General features: G+C 38.7%; 1 protein-coding gene across 1 annotated transcript in view; it reads right to left on the bottom strand.

Annotated features, from left to right (window-relative positions):
- The window catches only part of COL24A1 (collagen type XXIV alpha 1 chain), a gene marked incomplete at its 5' end in the record, with an annotated part of 418,086 nt that overhangs the window by 352,501 nt on the left and 44,180 nt on the right, over positions 1–21,405 (bottom strand). The window contains 2 exons of the mRNA XM_089299394.1: positions 15,020–15,073; positions 18,030–18,083. Of these exons, the coding sequence (XP_089155520.1) occupies positions 15,020–15,073; positions 18,030–18,083 (108 nt within the window). The remainder of the gene's footprint in view (positions 1–15,019; positions 15,074–18,029; positions 18,084–21,405) is intronic.

The following is a 21,405-nucleotide window of genomic DNA, read 5'->3' as shown; positions in this document are numbered from 1 at the left end:
AAATCAAAGCGTATGTAAATCAGTAGCACTGTTACAGATCATTAGTGTAGTATCTGAGGAAGAAATCAAAAGGCAATCCCATTCCCAATATCTACAAAAAAAAAAAAAAAAGGAAGAAGACGACGAAGACGAAGAAGAAGAAGAAATTCAAACCCAACATACCTAGGAAAAACTTTAACCCAGTTAATTGATCAACTCATGTTCTAGACCCAGAAGTTCAAGTCAGCATGAAGGAAATGCTCTTAACCTACTTGAGGGTTGATCTTTCCTAATATAAAACTCGGTATGAAATAGACTGACTGAAGATGATAACTGTAATTGAAATGTCAAGGATGTAGGCCATTCGTTTCTGCACTGAAAGAGAAAAATCTAAAATTTCTCACTTTCTCCCATATTTTGGTGTCAACCTTTGATTCCTGACACATTTTTAGTCTTACTGATTTGCTTTCAAATACCTTTTGCCAATAATATAATGATTATAAATTCATTTGTTATAGTTGACTTTGAGCCTCATTACTGGATTCTAAAACTCCTACGTTTTTTTTTTAGATATTAATCTTTTTATTTTTTAACTTTTATTTAGTAAATATAAATTTCTAAAGTACAGTTTATGGATTACAATGACTTCCCACCCCCTATAACTTTCCTCCCCACTCGCAACCCTCCCATCTGCCGCTCCCTCTCCCATCCATTCACATCAAGATTCATTTTCAATTATCTTTATACACAGAAGATTGATTTAGTATATATTAAGTAAAGATTTCATCAGTTTGCACCCACACAGAAACACAAAGTGTAAAATACTGCTTCAGTACTAATTATAGCATTACTTCACATTGGACAACACATTAAGGACAGAGACCCCACATGAGGAGTAACTACACAGTGACTCCTGTTGTAGGATCTAGTCATGAGTTGCCAAGGCTATGGAAGCATTTTGAGTTTGCTGACTTCGATCTTACAGACAGGGTCTTAGCCAAAGTGGAAGTTCCCTCCTCCCTTCAGAGAAAGGTACCTCCTTCTTTGATGGCCTGTTCTTTCCATTGGGATCTAACTCGCAGATATCTTTCATTTAGGTCTTCTTTTTTGTTTTCCCAGGGTGTCTTGACTTTTCATGCCTAAAATACTCTCGTGGGCTCTTCAGCATGATCCCACTGCCTTAAGGGCTGATTCTGAGACCAGAGTGCTATTTAGGACATCTGCCATTCTATGAGTCTGCTGTGTATCACGCTTCCCATGTTGGATCGTTCTCTCCCTTTTTGATTCTATCAGTTAGTATTAGCAGACACTAGTCTTGTTTGTGTGATCCCTTTGACTCTTACACCAATCAGTGTGATCAATTGTGAACTGAAACTGATCACTTGGACTAGTGAGATGGCATTGGTACATGCCACCTTGATGGGATTGTATTGGATCCCCTGGCACGTTTCTAACTCCACCATTTGGGGCAAGTCCGATTGAGCATGTCCCAAATTGTACATCTCCTCCCTCTCTTATTCCCACTCTTAGATTTAACAGGGATCATTTTTCAGTTAAAATTTAAACACCTACGAATAATTGGGTGTTAATAACAGAGTTCAACCAATAGTTCTAGAACAAAAAAAAATACTAAAATGGATAAAGTATTACATTACAGTCAGGACAAGAGCTGATCAAGTCACTGTTTCTCATAGTATCCATTTCACTTCAACAAGTTTCCTTTTTTGTGCTTGGTTAGTTTTCACCCATCAGGGAGAACATATGATATTTGTCCCTCTGGGACTGGCTTAATTCACTCAGAATAATGTTTTCCAGATTCCTCCATCTTGTTGCAAATGAACGGGTTTCACTGTTTTTGACTGCTGTATAGTATGTCCCATAATTTCTTTATCCAGTCTACTGTTGATGGGCATTTGGGTTGGTTCCAGGTATTAGCTATTGTGAATTGAGATGCAATAAACATTAATGTGAAGACAGCTTTTTTGTTTGCCAATTTAATTTCCTTTGGGTAAATTCCAAGGAGTGGGATGGCTGGGTTGAATGATAGGGTTATATTCAGGTTTCTGAGGAATCTCCAGACTGACTTCCATAGTGGCTTCACCAGTTTGCATTCCCACCAACAGTGGGTTAGTGTCCCTTTTTCCCCACATCCTCTCCAGCATCTATTGTTGGTAGATTTCTGAATGTGAGCCATTCTAACTGGGGTGAGGTGAAACCTCATTGTGGTTTTGATTTGTATTTCCCTGATGGATAGTGATCCTGAACATTTTTTCATGTGCCTGTTGGCCATTTGGATTTCCTCTTTTGAAAAATGTCTATTGAGGTCCTTGGCCCATCTCTTAAGTGGGTTTTTTGTGTTGATGTTGTGGAGTTTCTTGATCTCTTTGTAGATTCTGGTTCTCAACCCTTTATCTGTTGCATAGTTTGCAAATATTTTTTCCCATTCTGTCAGTTGCCTCTTCACTTTCCTGTTTCTTTTGAAGTACAGAAACTTCTCAATTTGATGCAATCACAAATGTTAATTTTGGCTTTGACTGCCTGTGCTTCCAGGGTCTTTTCCAAGAAGTCTTTGCCAGTACCTATGTCTTGCAGTTTCTCCAATGCTCTCTAATAATTTGATGGTTTTGGGTCGTAGATTCAAGTCTTTAATCCATATTGAGTGAATTTTTGTGTGAGGTGAAAGGTAGGGGTCTTGCTTCATGATTCTGCACGTGGAAATCCACAATTTTCCCAGCACCATTTATTGAATAGACTGTCCTTGCTCCAGGAATTGGTTTGGGATCCTTGATCAAATATAAGTTGGCTGTAGATGTTTGGGTTGATTTCTGGTGTTTCAATTCTGTTCCATTGGTCTATCCATCTGTTTCTGTGCCAGTACCATGCTGCTTTGATAACAACTACCCTGTAGTATGTCCTGAAATCTGGTATTGTGATGCCTCCAGCTTTGTTTTTGTTGAACAAGATTGATTTATCTATTCGAGGTCTCCTGTGTCTCCACATGAATTTCAGCATCATTCTTTCCAGATCTGAGAAGAAGCTCTTCGGTATCTTGATTGGTATTGCATTGAATCTATAAATTGCTTTTGGGAGAATGGACATTTTGATGATATTGATTCTTCCAATCCATGAGCGTGGAATTTTTCCATTTTTTGGTATCCTCTTCTATTTCTTTCTTTAAGGTTTTGTAATTCTCATCGTAGAGATCTTTAATGTCCTTGGTAAAGATTATTCCAAGGTATTTGATTGTTTTTGCAGCTATTGTGAATGGGATTGATCTTAGAAGTTCTTTCTCAGCCATGGCATTGCCTGTGTATACAAAGGCTGTTGATTTTTGTGCATTGATTTTATATCCTGCTACTTTGCCAAACTCTTCTATGAGTTCCAATAGTCTCTCGGTAGAGTTCTTTGGGTTCCCTAAATAAAGAATCATATCATCTGCAAAGAGGGATAGTTTCACTTCTTCCTCCCCAATTTGTATCCCTTTATTTTCTTTTTCTTGCCTAGTAGCTCTAGCTAAACCTTCCAGAACTATATTGAATAGCAGTGGTGAGAGTGGGCATCCCTGTCTGGTACCAGATCTCAGTGGAAATGCTTCGAGCTTTTCCCCATTCAATAGGGTGTTGGCTGTGGGTTTTTCATAAATTGCTTTGATTGTATTGAGGAATGTTCCTTCCATACCCAGTTTGCTTAGAGTTTTCATCATGAAAGGGTGTTGTATTTTATCAAATGCTTTCTCTGCGTCTATTGAGATAATCATATGGTTTTTCTTCTGCAGTCTGTTAACGTGGTGTATCACATTGATTGTTCAGTGAACATTGAACCATCCCTGCATACAGGGATAAATCCCACTTGGTCTGGGTGGATGGTCTTTCTGATGTGTTGTTGCATTCTATTGGCGAGAATTTTATTGAGGATTTTTGCATCTATGTTCATCAGTGATATTGGTCTGTAATCCTCTTTCAATGCTGCATCTTTTTCTGGCTTAGGAATTAAGGTGATGCTGGCTTTATAGAAAAAATTTGGGAGGAATCCCTTTTTTCAATTGTTCTGAATAGTTTGAGAAGAATTGGAGTTAGTTCTTCTTTAAATGTCTGGTAGAATTCAGCAGTGAATCCATCTGGTCCTGGGCTTTTCTTTGTTGGGCCGGCCTTTATTACTGTTTCAGTTTCTGTCTCAGTTATGGGTCTGTTTAGGTTTTCGATGTCTTCCTGGTTCAATTTAGGTAGGTTGCATGTGTCCAGGAATCTATCCATTTCTGATAGGTTTCCCTGTTTGCTGGCATACAAGTCCTTGTAGTAATTTCTGATGATTCTTTTTATTTCGGTGGTGTCTGTTGTTACATTTCCTTTTTCATCTCTGATTTTATTGATTTGGGTCTTTTCTCTTCTTTTTTCAGTTAGTTGGGCCAATGGGGTGTCAATTTCATTTATTTTTTCAAAAAACCAGCTCCTCGTTTGGCTGATTTTTTGTAATTTTTTTAATTCAATCCTGTTGATTTCTTCTCTGATTTTAATAATTTCTCCTCTACTAGATTTGGGTCTGGTTTGCTGCAGATTTTCTAGATCCTTGAGGTGAATTGAAAGCTCATCTTTGGTGCCTTTCCAATTTCTTTTTTTTTAAATTATTATTATTATTTATTTTTTGACAGGCAGAGTGGACAGTGAGAGAGAGAGACAGAGAGAAACGTCTTCCTTTGCCATTGGTTCACCCTCCAATGGCTGCCGTGGCTGGCATGCAGCAGCCGGCGCACCGCACTGATCTGATGGCAGGAGCCAGGTACTTATCCTGGTCTCCCATGGGGTGCAGGGCCCAAGCACCTGGGCCATCCTCCACTGCACTCCCTGGCCACAGCAGAGAGCTGGCCTGGAAGAGGGGCAACTGGGACAGAATCCGGCGCCCCGACCGGGACTAGAACCCGGTGTGCCGGCGCCGCTAGGCGGAGGATTAGCCTAGTGAGCCGCGGTGACGGCCTCCGATTTCTTGATGTAGCCACCTATTGATATAAACTTTCCTATTAACACTGCTTTTACTGTATCTCATAAGTTTTGGTATGTTGTGCTGTTATCCTCATTTACTTCCTGAAAATTTTTGATTTCTCTTTTAATTTCTTCTATGACCCATTGTTCATTCAGGAGCATGTTGTTCAATCTCCATGTGTTTGCATATGCTCTAGGGATTCCTGAGTTGCTAATTTCCAACTTCATTCCTTTATGGTCTGAGAAGCTACATGGTATGATTCTAATTCTTTTGAATTTGCTGAGACTTGCTTTATGGCCTACTATGTGATCAATCCTAGAGAAGGTTCCATGTACTGCTGAGAAGAATGTAAAATCTTTAGCTGTAGGATTGAAAGTTCTGTATATATCTGTTAGATCCATTTGGCCTATAGTGTCATTTAAATCTACTGTATCCTTGTTGATCTTCTGTCCTGTTGATCTGTCTATTTCTGAGAGTGGAGTATTGAAGTCCCCCAGTACTATTGTATTGGGGTCTAAGTCTCCCTTTAAGTCCCTTAACAAATCTTTTAAATAAACCAGTGCCCTGTAATTAGGTGTATATATATTGATAATTGTTATATCTTCCTGTTGAATTGATCCCTTAATCATTATATAGCGCCCCTCTTTGTCCTCCTAACAGTTTTTATGGTAAAGTTTATGTTGTCTGATATTAAATGGCTACGCCCGCTCTTTTTCATTTCTGTTGGCATGGTATATATTTTTTCCAGCCTTCACTTTCAGTCTGTATGGATCTTTGTTGGAAAGATGTGTTTCTTGTAAGCAGCAAATAGATGGGTTTTGTTCCTTAACCCAGTCAGCCAATCTGTGTCTTTTAACTAGACAGTTCAGGCCATTAACATTCAATGTGACTAATGAAAAGTGTAACTTTGCCCTGCCATTTGCCAAAGATAAGTTCTAATATATGTTTTGAACTTCCTGTGATCTTTTGCTGTGAGGTCCTTCCATTACCTTCTTTCATATTGATGGCGGTGTTTCTGTGTTTCTGTGTGTAATATATCTTTAAGCATCTTTTGCAGGGCCGGACGAGTGGCAACAAAGTCTTTCAATTTCTGTTTGCTATGAAAGGTCTTTATTTCACCTTCATTCACAAATGATAGCTTTGCAGCATATAATATTCTGGGCTGGCAGTTGTTCTCTCTTAGTACCTGGGCTATGTCTCGCCATTCCCTTCTAGCTTGTAGGGTTTCTGATGAGAAGTCTGCTGTGAGTCTAATTGGAGATCCTCTGAGAGTAATCCGACGTTTCTCTCTTGCACATTTTAGGATCTTTTCTTTCTGTTTCACTGTAGAGAGTTTAATTACAACGTGTCGTGGTGCGGATCTCTTTTGGTCGTGTTTATTAGGGGTTCTATGAGCTTCTTGTACTAGGATGTCTCCGTCCTTCTGCAAACCTGGGAAATTTTCTGCTAGTATCTCATTAAAAAGTCCTTCTAATCCTTTCTCCGTCTCCATGCCTTCAGGAACTCCTAGAACCCGAATGTTGGGTTTTTTAATAGTATCCTGTAGATTCCCAACAATATTTTTTAGATTTCTAATTTCCTCTTCTTTTCTTTGGTTTGACTGTATGCTTTCCTGTTCTCTGTCTTCTAAGTCCGATATTCTCTCTTCTGCTTCACCCATTCTGTTTTTAAGGCTCTCTAATGTGTTTTTCATTTGATCTATTGAATTCTTCATTTCATTATGATTTCTCGTCACTATCACAGTTTCATGTTCTACTATTTGTTTCATTTCATCTTGATTCCTGCTTAATATTTCATTTTCACGAGAGAGAGTTTCTACCCTGTCCAGTAAGGATTTCTGTAGTTCAAGAATTTGTTTTTGAGAACTTCTTAATGTTCTTATCAATTTTTTGAGATCTGCTTCTTGCATTTCTTCTATCTCATCATCTTCATAATCTTGAATTGGGGTGTCTTTTTCATTTGGGGGCGTCATTGTGTTCCTTGTTCTCGTTACCTCAGTTTTTGCGTTTATTGTTTGGCATATTGGAGATATTCTTTGGTTTCTTTGCTGTGGTGTTTTTTCTTGTTATAGTATGACTCTAGATTAAGTGGACTGTCTGCTTTTGATGGATCCTTAGAGGCTGTGATGGGTGTGGCCAGAGAGCTCTGTTTGGTTCTTCTGGGTTAAGGGTATGTCAAAGGTGACTCACCCAGTTTGTTCTCTCTCTCACTTGCTCTCTCTCTCTCTCTTTTTTTTTTTTTTTTTTGACTCAGAAGGGAAGTAATTCCGCATAGCCGAGTGGAATTGAGGGTAGCTGATGTATGAAATCTGGCCCCTGTGGGTATTCAACTGCTCTCTCCACCCCAGGGACCGCACAAAGGGTTTATGCAGCCCTCAGTGTGGTCTCAAATTTCTCCGCAGTCTCTTACTGGGTTGCCAAGGTTACCAAGTTTGTGTACTTGGTGAGTTCTCTCGCCCACCCTCAGATTTTCACAATCTCAGTTTGTTAGCTCCACACTTTGGCTAGGTCCTAAGCTCCTGTTATTTCTCCCCACCAGAGTCAGGTTTTTCTGCTTGGCTGATGGTGGGTACCACTTTACGTATGTTCAAAATGGCGCCTGCCCTCTGTCTTGCTTGGCTGTTTAAGGTGAGTGGAGAGAGAGGCTAGTGTCCATGCCGGTTCCCCTTATTTATTCGTTTTTTTCTCTCCTCTAGTCAGCCTGGTGAGTTTTCCCCAGTGGGGCTTTTGTTTCCTCTAGGCTCTTTCTGCCATTCCCCACTAATGTCTTGGATTACCGAGGTTTTTGTCTCACCTCCCCTTCCAGCACTGGCGCACATACTCCATGGCTGTCCTCCGCGCCATGGACATCCTTGCTCTCCCCGTAGGTCCTCTGTGTCACATCCACTAGATCCGGGGGAATTTCCTCTGCAATTTTTTCCTTAGCTTTTTCCTGAGACTACAGTAACTCCACTTTTATTAAACTATCTTTTCCTGGACTATCAGTGTGCACCCTCACTATTCCACCATTACTTCCTCTCCTACATGATTTTTATTAAAGAAGTTTTATATTCCCTTTTAGTATTAGTAAGAGAAAAAGGAATTTGCTTATATTTTGTTAGTCAAATGAGTCCCAAAGTTCTACCTATCCCTGATCTGCTAAAGTCCCAGATCATCCTTATTACAGTAGGTTACTGCAACTGTTATTGGATCTCTAAAGGACTTTCTATCTTAGGAAGAAAAATTCCCTGATGTACTAGACCCATTTACATGTTAGATAGATTTATGTCATTAGAGTCTACACAATATAATTGATAAGAGCATAGGGATTTGGAGTGAAAACACTGAACAAGTAATTCAGTCTTTCAATTTGAAATTCTTTCTCTACAATGGGAAAAATAATATCTACTTAGATTAGCTTCCAATATTTAGCAACAAATTCTTTCTGGATTATAAAGGTGCTAGCATTAAAAGTAGCAGTACTAAAGACAATCAATATTAAAATAAATTTCACAAGTTATTGCCGTCTTGGAAAACAGAACACATATCCTGTGTGAATTACTGATGGACCAGCAAAACTTTAATGAAAATTAATTTGGAAATTGAAAGTTCAGAGTATGGTTATGCTAAATTGGGAGAATAGCACAAAGGAAACACTAGATGACTTGATCTTAAAGTGGTATCATCTGGATACACTTTGACATTACTAGTAACTACAGAAGATCCATCATCTCAGCTATACTCTATACCCAACTCTTCCTACATTTTCAGCTCACCTGATCTAGGCCTCCATAACTTTTAATAGCTATTTGACCCACTGGAACTGCTAATCAGTGACTCTCACCACATTTTCACTGTCTCATTTCCTTTGTGGTCTAACTGTTGTCTTTAGCTAGTATAAATGCAAGTGTCTGACATAATCACTTCTTTGCATACATGAACAACCACATTGATCCTTTCTCTGTCTTTTTAGCTTACCTGGCAACTCTGTCCCCTAGCAGCTATATGTGACTAAGAGAAAACAATCACGCTGAAAATTTTCACTTAAAATTCATGATATCACGTGTTGTTGTTTACCATGTCCAATTATTGCCTTAATCAATTCACTTTCCCCTGTTTATAGATCATTATTCCATAACTCCTCTGTTTCCACTCACTCTCAGTAGTTGATCATGCTTTTAACTTTGATAAGCGATCACAGCAAAATCCACTACCTCACCTAAATAACTGACTCCTTCTAGCTCTCTGATCATACTCCTACCACTTACCTCATTTGGTGGCCATTCCTCTAAGATTGCCAAGCAGCCTCTGCCTATACACTGGATTGTTGTTTTTTTGACCTTTTTCCTTATTGGGATGGCAAATTATCATTTTTAATTCCAGCATTTTTATTTTCTAGCTTTTTCTATAAAAAGAAACTTCACTTAATCAACCTGGTTATCCTAATTCTATAAGAAAATCAAAGAAATTTTAAATGAAAATCTTGATTCTTTCCTTTTTTCTTTAGTAATTTTTCAAAATAATAAGGTGGTATAATATAAATGTACATTTGATCTTTGTCCCTATTTCTTGGCACAGAGTGCCTAAACCCCATTGGATTTCCTGAGTAATAGGCGTGTCCTTTTTCATAGCAAGCCCCCTTTGACCTAAGCTCTGGTTAGTAAAATGACTCAAGGTAGGACTCCTAGCTTACGGTTTGGGGTAGGGTCATTAGAATGACACTTAAGTGATTAGAAACTAGAAACATTCAGCACCACGTCTCCTTTCCCTCACTTGTAGGGAGCAGATGGGGTTAAAAACAAAATTATGAAAATCACTAAATAAGATTTGAAGAGTTGTGGTGCTGGGAAGGTTGTGTGCCAGGAGAGAACATGAAAGTGCCATACTCCCCACCCCTAATACTTGAGGTATCTCTTCCATCTTGCTGTTCCTGAGTTCCCTTACAATAAACTGGTAAAGATAAAGTGTTTCCCTGACTTCTGTGAAACATTCAAGGAAATACTGAACCTAAGAAGGTGGGTCATGGAAACCCTTGAATCTGTAGTTGAGCCGGGTAAACTACATGTGGTGTGGGCACTCTGTGTTTGCCTGGCATCTGGCAGTGTGGGCAGTCTTGAGGGACTGAGCCCTATAGCTATGGAGTCTGATACTATGGGTATTTGGTTCAGAATTAAATTGAAGTTTTGGACTTCAATTCTTGAGTCAAGGACTCCAGAATCTCACAGATGTAATTCCCTACCATCATTTAAAGGTGACCAATGAGGGTTGATTTGTTTTTTGATTTATTGTAACTTATGATTTAGAAATATTTGTGGGTTAATCTATGGCAGTTATTCTTTTTTTAAGACCTATTATTTATTTGAAAGTCAGAGAGAGAGATGGAGGGAGGGAGGAAGAGAGGAAAAATTAGATAGATGGGAAAGAGAGAATATTCCATCTGCTCACTCCCCATATGGTCGCAATTGCCAGTGCTGGGCCAGGCCAAAGCCAGGAGTCAGGAGGTTCATCCAGGTCTCCCACATGGGTGGAAGGGGCCCAAACTTGGGCCATCTTCCATTGCTTTCCCCAGGCCATTAGCAGGTAGCTGGATCAGAAGTGGAGCAGCCCAGGCATGAACAGGAGTCCATATGGGATGCTGGCATCACAGGTGATGGCTTTACCTACTGTGCCAGAGCACTTGCCCCCTGCCACTGCCCTAGGCAGTTATTCTTAGTAGTGTTCATTCAAATCTCACAGATCTTTAGCTGTTCAAGTTGACACCCGAATCCTTTTGATTTGACACTAATTGTTCTTGATAATTAGAAGAAAACTTTTTTTTTTGGACAGGCAGAGTTAGTGAGAGAGAGACAGAGAGAAAGGTCTTCCTTTATCCCTTGGTTCACCCGCCAAGTGGCCGCTACGGCCGGTGCACTGCGCTGATCCAAAGCCAGGAGCCAGGTGCCTCCTCCTGGTCTCCCATGCAGGTGCAGGGCCCAAGGACCTGGGCCATCCTCCACTGCCTTCCTGGGCCACAGCAGAGAGCTGGACTGGAAGAGGAGCAACCAGGACAGAATCTGGCGCCCCAACCAGGACTAGAACCCGGGGTGCCGGCGCTGCAGGCAGAGGATTAGCCTAGTGAGCTGCAGTGTCAGCCAGAAGAAAACTTTTAATACTCATCAGTAACATTTTACCTGTGAAATCAAAGGAAATGATCATTTTGTCTACTCCTGTACAAGAAGGTCCCTATGCTATCTAAATGAATGGGAGCACACAAGTCGAGTCTCTAGCATTTTATCATTCTTCACATTTTCATAATGTTGCCCTTAACATTTTTATGGTAATTTGACCCAGTAAAAAATTCTTAGAGTGGGTCAGCAGCTATACCTAATATATGTGTTTAAGGCACATGCAAGAAAGAAACAATTAAGAGAAATACATACTAGAGACATGAGCACATTCAGTCAAATCTAGGAACAGAACATAGCACTAGAATTATTACTCTTTGAGGTTTAATACTTATTATTACAAATAAAATTTTATTTAATATTAACAGACATTGTTATTGTAGTTTATTAAGGCTAGATGTTTTCACTTAACTAGATTAAATTTGAAGGACCTAGTGGCCTGACTAAAGTAATATAAGCTGTGCGTGTTTGTGAGGCTATTTAAGTTTCCTCTAGGAAGTGTTCTGGGGAAAGGATTTATCTTGATTACATACATACTGTTTGGCCTGGAATTTAAAGTACAGAAAAGGCTGAGACTATAGACTGCATGTATTCATTACTCATGTTCAAAGATTCTTTGTGGGATTAATTAATACCAATAAAAGTATCTATTACCCTGAAAATATAGCAGTCCCCCCCTTAACCACAGTTCCAGTTACTCAGAGGCAACCATAGTCTGAAAATATTACATGGAAAATTCCAGAAATAATAAATTCATTACTTTAAAAAATTTTATTATAGGATATTTTTATAATTTTTATATTTCATTACTGTTATTAATTTCTTACTGTGTCCAATTTATGAATTAAATGTTACTGTAGGTATGTACATACAGGAAAAATCTTTGTGGGGCTCACTACTATCCAAAGTTTCAGACAACCACAGGGGGTCTCAAATCACATCTCCTGCAGACAAGCAGGAGCTATTAATAAAAACACACTTCATTTAGTAGAGGATATGATAAAGTTTGGACCCAGACGATGTTTGTGACAAGAGAAAAATCCATCTTCTGTGGCAAACAGAAAATAGACTTTACTTTCTTGTGTTTTTTAGAAAATCACCGTTTCTAACATAGGTCTCCTTTTTTCAGACAATAATTTCAGTTAGTGAACCCAAAGTTTTCCTCTGTTTCATGTCATTATTTTTTACTAAAGCTGAGCAAAAATATACTACATATCCCCTAAATTTTTATGTGGCACTTTATATTCTATTATTTACCAACATAGTTCTCAGGGACTAGAGATCAATTTCACTCTTCACAATGTTTATGTAACACAGAACAAGCTGAAACCTTGGAATAAAACTTTTGGTTACAATTATCCAATAAATTCAGAAAATCTTTTATGACAGAATTCCTTACTGTTAGAAGAGACACAACCTAGTGTGAAGAAATGACTAAGACATATATAATTTGAATCTAATGATAGTGCTTAATCAAATCTGTTACCTTAGTTAAGTGCTTATTTGTTGGAGTATTTTCTTCTGTGCAAAGACTCAGACAATGGAACCTACTATCACAGTACTCTTGATTGAGATGAGACTAAATGAGATGCCATAAATAAAGTTGGCAAAATTAAATGCTTAGGAAGTATTGTTAGGTCTCTTTCCCTTATGACACCAGTGCCTCAATACTAATATTAGGTTGGTCACATTATTGGTTCCATTTGTTATTTATTGAGTGCCCAACACATGTTGGATACTGAAATACAAGAGGGAGAATAATACAAGCCATAGGAAATGCCCCTCTCACCCCTGTCTCCCTGGGTCTTGTGAGGTTGTTAGTATGACTATACACCTACAGTAACTTTAATTTACTGCAGAAATTTGGGCTGGGCCTCTACAGCTATTTTAACTTTTAACTTTTACTGTACTATTATAAAGTCCCCAAATAAAACCTTTAGAGACAGGGAGTTACATTTAAAATCTTCTAATTTCTTAGGAAGTCTTCTGGCTTCTTCACTGTTGGACATCCAGACTTGATGTCTGAAAGGATCTGTGTTCCTCTATAAGCCATGTTTATTGAACCCAAAAAATTACTAACAAAGTTGGGAAATGTTAGGAAATTGAGACTCCAGTTATTCTCACTATATGATATTGTCTACTAATTATAAATGATACTACCCAGGAACCAGTAGCACCTTCTGAAGTGTTTTGCTCATGTTGATTTAGTTTTAACTACAGTTACCACAAACAGGTACTCTGATTCTCCCCCATTTCATGGAAAAGGAAAGTGATTTTTAAAGTGTCTAAGTAAAGCAGCTTGCTTCTAGTCATATCAATCTAGAGGGCTAAGATTTCAACCCACACAATCCAAAGCCAGGAGCCAGGAGCTTCTTTCAGGTCTCCCACACAAGTGCAGGGGCCCAAGGACTTGGGCCATCTTCTACTGCTTTCCTAGGCCATAGCAGAGGCTGGACTGGAAGTGGAGCAGCCTGGACTCGAACCGGGGCCCATATGGGATTCTGGCATGCAGACAGTGGCTTTACTTACTATGCCACAGCGCCAGCCCCAAAACTTCTGTTCTTAACCCCTTCCTCTATGGTTACATGTCTAACTCTGAACGTGATCATTATAAGCAGAGGAGTAAGAACCTAAAAAATTCATGAAGTTACTGGAAACCAAGATCCTAATACTTATTTTATCTGTTACTCAACCTTTTTCATCACCCACATGCACATTTTTTCTTTCTCTTAGTTAATGTAATGGACAGGATGTTTATCCCCCTCAAAACTCACATGTGGAAGCCTAATCCCCAATGTGAAGGTATTTGGAAGGTAATTAGATCGTGAAGGTGGAGACCTCATGAATTGGATTCATGCTCTTATAAAAGAGACTCCTGGAACAGATGTTTGGATCCATGGTTAAGATGCTTCTTGGGATACCCATATCTCATATTGGAATACTTGGGTTCAAGTTCTAGCTATACTCCTCATTCCAACTTCCTACATAAGTGCATCCTGGGAGATAGCAGGTAAGAACTCAAGTAGTTGGTTCCCTGCCACCCACATGGTAAACTTGGACTGAGTTCCTGCCTCTTGGCTCATACTGTTATAATAGAACTATATGCACTCATATAGATATGCTTCTGTGTTAACTGTTTTCTTAAAAATTTGATTATTCTATAAACATTAAAAAAGATTTTTTTTCATAAAGTGTGGAGAAGGGAACTAAAATGATGATTTATTTTCATAGTGTGTGTTTGCAAATTAAAATGGCCTTGGGGCCGGCACTGTGGCTTAGCAGGTAAAGCCGCTGCCTGCAGTGCTGGCATCCCATATGGGCGCTAGTTTGGGTCCCGGCTGCTCCACTTCCGATCCACCTCTCTGCTGTGACCTGGGAAAGAAGCAGAGAATGGCCCAGGTCCTTGGGTCTCTGCACCTCGCGGGAGACCCAGAGAAGGCTCCTGGCTCCTTGCTTCGGATTGGAACAGCTCCTGCCGTTGCGGCCAACTAGGGAGTGTACCAGCGGATAGAGGACCTCTCTCTCTTTCTCTCTCTCTCTCTCTCTCTCTCTCTGCCTCTCCTTCTCTCTCTGTATCTCTGACTTTCAAGGAAATATTTTTTTAAAAATGGCTTTAATTTAAGGCAAACTGCAAATTCTCTATATATTTCAGATATTTCCAGATATTGCCATCATATTTTGACAAAAAATATCTTGGAATACCAAAGCATGCCTGGGCTTGATTTTACCACTAAATATAAAAATCCCAGTGTTGTAGGATTTCAAAGGAACCTAGCTTTCTTCCAAGCTAAGACAATCCTGTTGAAAAATGATGTTCTGAAGATGACAGATATCTTGATGTCCTAAAACTGGCCTTAGAAGTTGAAAATCTGCTTTTAAAATTTCAGGAAAATCATGTGATAATCATTAGTAATCACTCACCTTTGGACCTGGTAATCCAGGTAGCCCAGGATTTCCATGTGGCCCTGGTATACCCTACAAATAGTGAAAAAGTCAGCTTATTCTTAGAAGAGACACAAATAGAAATACAAGTATTTTAACATTCAAATCAATATTTAAAAATGTAATTTCATTAAAACAAATGCTATAATTTTTAAAAAGCTCTTTATTTTTTTTGTGATCTTAGCTATTTTAATTTTGGAAATAATAGCTACCACTAATTATACAGCAGAACTGTGGTTTCCATCTTTTGCTTCAAAACACTGTCTCAAAGTGTTTACTTCCTTTACTTATCACTTCTCTCTGTAGCCACAGCATACTGCTCAGTGCTACTTCTAAAAGCTGTATAGAGGAAAAGTCTAAAAATAACAAGTGCAATTGTTTAGTTTCTCTTCTCTCAACATGTATTGTCTCTTCATGGATGTGAGTTTTGCTTATGCTATTGTATACACCTTAAAGATTTCATTTACTTTGCCCCCTACACCAACCCAAATCATCCTTCAAATCTCATACACGATATCTCATATATGATGTCCTACCATATTTTTGAAACCTGCCATACCATCAAGAACTAATTTGTTTCTCCTATTTCCATATAATAACTGCATGTAAAATGCATTTGTCAATTATATATTGCATCAGAACATTTCTTATACTTCTCTAATAAGTTGCTTAAATATCTCATTGCTATTTTACCTATTAATGACACATTTATTTAGTCTAAGATTATAAACTATTTGAAAAGAAACTTTTTTTTGTTTTACTAATGTAGTGCTTAGCACATATTACCCACTTTGCAAATTGATTCTATTTGCAAAGTACCTACAATGTAACAGAAACTACATTTTTTAAAATATTTCTCATTACTAATCCCTATAACAATCCTGCCAGCTGGTTATTTTTAGTCCCACTTATGAACAGGGATGTTTAAGACCTCTTGGGCCATCTTCGCTTTCTCAGGCACATTAGCAGAGTGCTGGATCAGAAATGGAGCAGCCAGGTCATGAACTAGTACCCATATGAGATGCTAGCATCACAGGCAGCAGCTTTACCAGCTATACTTCCACGCTGTCCTCAATAAAGTTATCTTTTAAGTCAATGTTTTCATGGATTTTTTGATTGACGTATCCCCCCACCTATGTGTTCTTCACTTAAACCTTCATCTTAACCGATAACACATAGTTAATAATTATCTATTTATCTCTCCAATTCTGAATTAGTGAAGCAGAGTATGTCAGAAATACATGGATGCCAGCAATGCATATATTGAAAATATCTTTAGCAATATGAATACTAAAGAAAAACAGTTAAATTTCATGGCATGTCATTGGTAACATTTTAAAATTAATTTTAATAAAGTAGATGCAAAAAATTATAGAGATTAGGGGCCGGCACTGTGGCACAGTGGCTTAATCTTCCACTTGCAGTGCTGGAATCCCATATGGGTGCAGGTTCTAGTCCCAGCTGCTCCTCTTTCTGTCCAGCTCTCTGCTATGGCCTGGGAAAGCAGTAGAAGGTGCCCAAGTCCTTGGGCACCTGTATCCATGTGAGAGACCCAGAGGAAGCTTCTGGCTCCTGGCTTCGGATTGGCTCAGCTCCAGCCATTGTGGCCATTTGGAGAGTGAACCAATGAAGGGAAGACCTTTCTCTCTCTCTCCCTCTCACTGTCTGTAACTCTACCTCTCAAATAAATAAATAAAATCTTTTTAAAAAAGTTATGGAGATTAGTAAATCAGCTGTTGATACAGAAGTAAGGGCCTTAGGTATGAAGTGTTATTCATTAAAGCTCAGTAGTACAACAGCAAGCCAGGAAAACATCTCCAGGAATAATGAATATTAATCAACATTTACAATTTGAAGTGTGATAACTTCTTGTTGCCAACCAGGATGAAACTTTGAGGGCGGGGGATATGGAATTGAGCTTCTAAAGTAGATAACTGATTGAAGGGATGAAATTAGGAACACAAGTGACATGGTTAGTCTTGAGAATACTACTATTTTTTCCATAAAGAAAGAATTGAACAAATGAAAATCGGGGGGAGGGTACAGGTGCAGGAGAGAATAAGCAAAGGAAACAGCTCTATCATGAGAATAGATGGAGATTTAGAATGGATGCTGTTGGGATAACAGCCTTAGCAGGGGACAGGGAACAGAATTAGTGCTATATGGATTTAGCCCCTCAAAAAAGAGCATCTAAGTTTTCTCAGAGAGGCAGAAGGGTGGGAATGGTGTGAATACTAGGTGATAATGGGCAAAGTTTAGAAACAATAGCTGTAGGGAGCCCAGAGGAAATTCTTCATGGACTTCAAATGGTTGAAAGTTTGATATGAAAATGAACAACTTTAAGCAGTAATTTTGCTTTATATTATTTGTGTGATAAAAATCAGGACAAAAAGAAAGTGGATTGTATGAAGGATATTTCATTTGTCTTTATAACACAATCCTCTTTTTCTAGTTCACTCAATAAAGATTTTGTAAAAATCCACATTTGTTTTTAGATTTGAAAGAAACTAATTCCTCATAGCAATAAATCTTTTGTTGGACTTGTGTGAGAAACTACTGCTGATCCTGAAGGTAGCTTTTCCCCTCAGGGCAAGTTGTTTTATAGTCAATAGCTCCAGTATTTTCCATTATGTAATCCAGAAATGCATTACTCTAATGCAGCCCAATCCTCTTCATTTTCCAAATGAACCTCATGTTGGACTATTGAGATCTCTTAAAAACAATGAATAATGTTACAAGTAGCACCAGAACAGTCACTAATCTACAAATTTGATGATCTTTCTTGAACGTGTTCCCAGAGAATGCTTTGGCTGTGTGTATGCACTCATATAAACAAGGCTACACTTATTTTTAAGCTCCTCATGAATTGGCAAAGGTTGGGCCAAGTGTGAAGATCCAGGCAGCTTTCCAAAGGAAGAACACATTTTACAACTAGAAAAAACATACCAGAAAGTTACTAATTCTAACAGCAGGAAATAGGTCTACTTACCCGTGGACCTCTCTTTCCTGATGGACCAGGAATACCTGCGGGACCAGGAGGACCCTTGGAAAACAAATGACAAGACATTAGGCTTGATAGTAGATACACCATTTCTCAAAAGCCTTAATACAATTTCCAGCCCAGGACAACTCTTTCAGGACCCAGCTCCCAGCTGATGATGATTTTAAAGTAACAGGAATCCCCTTACCCTAATCAGTAGGGATTACTTGAAACAAGAGTCCTCTTTAATCTGGCCAGAAATGACAGCAAGAAGGTAATGACTTATGGCTATAGCCACTGTATCTGTTTTTACAGAGACTGTAACCAGTAGTTTTGTGGGTAATTTTTTACCTAAATTTACTTTTACTACTGAAGGAGGAATTCATTTTAGGATTTGGAGACCAACTGTAGGTTTTTTTTTTTTTTCAAATACATTTGCAATGAGGATTTGACTTGAAAAGTGAGTGTTCTTTTAGAACAGTTACACCAAGGATCTTTGTAATGTGTTAAACTGTTAGAGTGGGGTCCTTCTTATATATCCTACAGTCATTCTGTTTTATTCCAAATGCAGCACTCCAGGTCACTCATAGGTACTTGGTTTATCAAACAAAATATGAAAGCAAACACTGATCAACTGCTCAAGTGTTCTCAGTTGTTTAAATGTTACTTTTTGAATATATCAAGTAAGAAACTGCTTCTTTACTTCCTCATATAATGTTTTATGCTGTCTTTATTTACTTTAATTGTGGAAGAATAAGTACAAATTTGTGATTATTACCCAAATGTTTAAGTAAAAGTTTAAAATACAAGCACTAGCCTCATTATTAACAAGTAGTATAACCTAATTATAAAGGCTATTATGGAACTGCCAATGTGACCACTTTTTAGCCTGAGTTTCAAAGGAGAAGGGGAATTGATTGGTTTGAAAGTGTCATTCTATTAAAAAACACAAGATAGGAGCCGGCGCCGCGGCTCAATAGGCTAATCCTCCGCCTAGCGGCGCCGGCACACTGGGTTCTAGTCCCGGTCGGGGCACCGGATTCTGTCCCGGTTGCCCCTCTTCCAGGCCAGCTCTCTGCTGTGGCCCGGGTGTGCAGTGAAGGATGGCCGAAGTCCTTGGGCCCTGCACCCCATGGGAGACCAGGAGAAGCACCTAGCTCTTGCCTTCAGATCAGCGTGGTGCGCAGGCCACAGCGTGCCAGCCATGGCGGCCATTGGAGGGTGAACCAATGGCAAAGGAAGACCTTTCTCTCTCTGTCTCTCTCTCACTGTAAACGAGTAAGTTAGTAGAAAATAATAGTATGTTTCTCATTCTTCTTAATATTAACTACTCAAAATATTCTCCCTATTGATAGCAGTCATTTGCAGTTTCATATATTTATATTTCAAATTGTCCTTATTTTACATTAATTGTGTTTTTCCTTCTCTTAACCCTCTAATGTGAAAATTCTCAAATCTTTCTAAATTTTGAGAGAGCAGTACTACAGTTGACCTTCTGTTTCTGAAGTTCTACATCTGTGGATTCAACCAACTGTGAATGAAAATACTCAGAAAAAAAAAAGATTACTTTTGTGCTGAACCAGTACAGAATTTTTCTTACCATTATTTCCTAAACAACCTCTACTTATACCACATTTATATTGTATTAGGTAACCAAGAAATGGTTTAAAGTTTAGAAGAGGATGAACATAGATTGCATGCACATTCATCCTTTCTTTCTTTCTTTCTTTCTTTCTTTTTTTTTTTTTTTTTTTTTTGACAGACAGAGTGGACAGTGAGAGAGAGAGAGAGAGAGAGAAAGGTCTTCCTTTTTGCCGTTGGTTCACCCTCCAATGGCCGCCACGGCTGGCGCACTGCGGCCGGCACCTCACGCTGTTCCGAAGCCAGGAACCAGGTGCTTCTCCTGGTCTGCCATGCGGGTGCAGGGCCCAAGGACTTCGGCCATCCTCCACTGCACTCCCGGGCCACAGCAGAGAGCTGGCCTGGAAGAGGGGCAACTGGGACAGAATCCGGCGCCTGGACCGGGACTAGAACCCGGTGTGCCGGCGCCGCAGGCGGAGGATTAGCCTAGTGAGCCGCAGCGCCGGCCACATCCTTTCATAAAAAACAATTGAACATTGCAGATTTTGGTGTCTGGGGGAATCCTGGAACCAATCTCCCACAGACATTGTGGGATGATTTATCCTCTTCAACCCCAAACTAAGGCATTGTTCTTCTGAGTTGTTCATACACTTTGACAGCCACTATTATATCACCAGCTTCAATCAGACATTGACTGAACATCTAATTAAGACCTGAAACTCTGAAACTACCAGAAAAAATATAGAGCACACAATTAAAGACTTTGGCAAAAGCAATGTGTGTATACATTTTTGGATAAGAACCCCAAAGCAGAGGCAATGAAACATAAATGGACAATTGGGATGATATCAAACTAAGAAGTCCTTGCACAGAAAAGGAAACAATTAACAGTGAAAAGATAACTTACAAAATGGGAGAAAATATTTGTAAACTATTCATCTGATAAGGAATTTATATCCAGAATATATAAGGAACTCAAAAAACTCAACAACAAAAATAATACAATTAAGAAATTGGCAAAGGATTTGAATAGTTCTCAAAAGAATACAAATGGCTTACAAATACATGAAAAAATGCTCAGCATCACTACCATCAGGGAAATGCAAATCAAAAACACAATGAGATATCATCTCACTTTAGATATAGAGAAGAGACTGAAGAGAAATCACACTAAAATATTAGAAATGAAGAATTCAATATGTCAAATATAAAATACAATAGAAAGCATCAACAACAGACTTGGTGAGAGAGAAGAAAAAAATATTGAAGCTAGAAGACAAATCCTTGGGAATATGGGAATATCTCAGAGAAAAAAAAGAATTGGACAAACTGAAGATAGTGTTCAGGATTTATGATTTATGGGATACTATCAAACAACCACATACACATCAGGAGTTCTTGAGGTCATGGAAAGAAAGAATGGATTAGAAGGCCTATTCAATGAAATAACAGCAGAAAACTTCATAATTTGGAGAAAGAAGGGATATCCAAGTACAGAAAGCACAAAGAACTCTAACTAGATGTGATTGGAAAAGATCTTCACCATCGCAAATTATAGTCAAACTTTCAACAACAAAACAAAGGAAAGACTCTAAAATGAAACACTAGATTAGCTCCAGAGGATCCCCAATTAAACTAACAGCTGATTTCTAATCAGAAACCCTATAAGCTTGGAGAGAATGGAGGGACACAGTCCAAGTCCTATAAAAAAGAAATTGTCAACTCAAAATACCCAGAACAGCTCTCATTTATTAATGAAGGTGAAATAAAGACACTCCAAATCAAATAGAAATTGAAAGAATGT

The sequence above is a fragment of the Oryctolagus cuniculus genome, chromosome 7 (genome assembly GCF_051225735.1).
Source record: "Oryctolagus cuniculus isolate XC-2025 breed Fujian yellow rabbit chromosome 7, ASM5122573v1, whole genome shotgun sequence".
In the NCBI taxonomy this organism is placed as follows: Eukaryota; Metazoa; Chordata; class Mammalia; order Lagomorpha; family Leporidae; genus Oryctolagus; species Oryctolagus cuniculus.
This window is presented reverse-complemented; position numbering and strand designations above follow the sequence as displayed.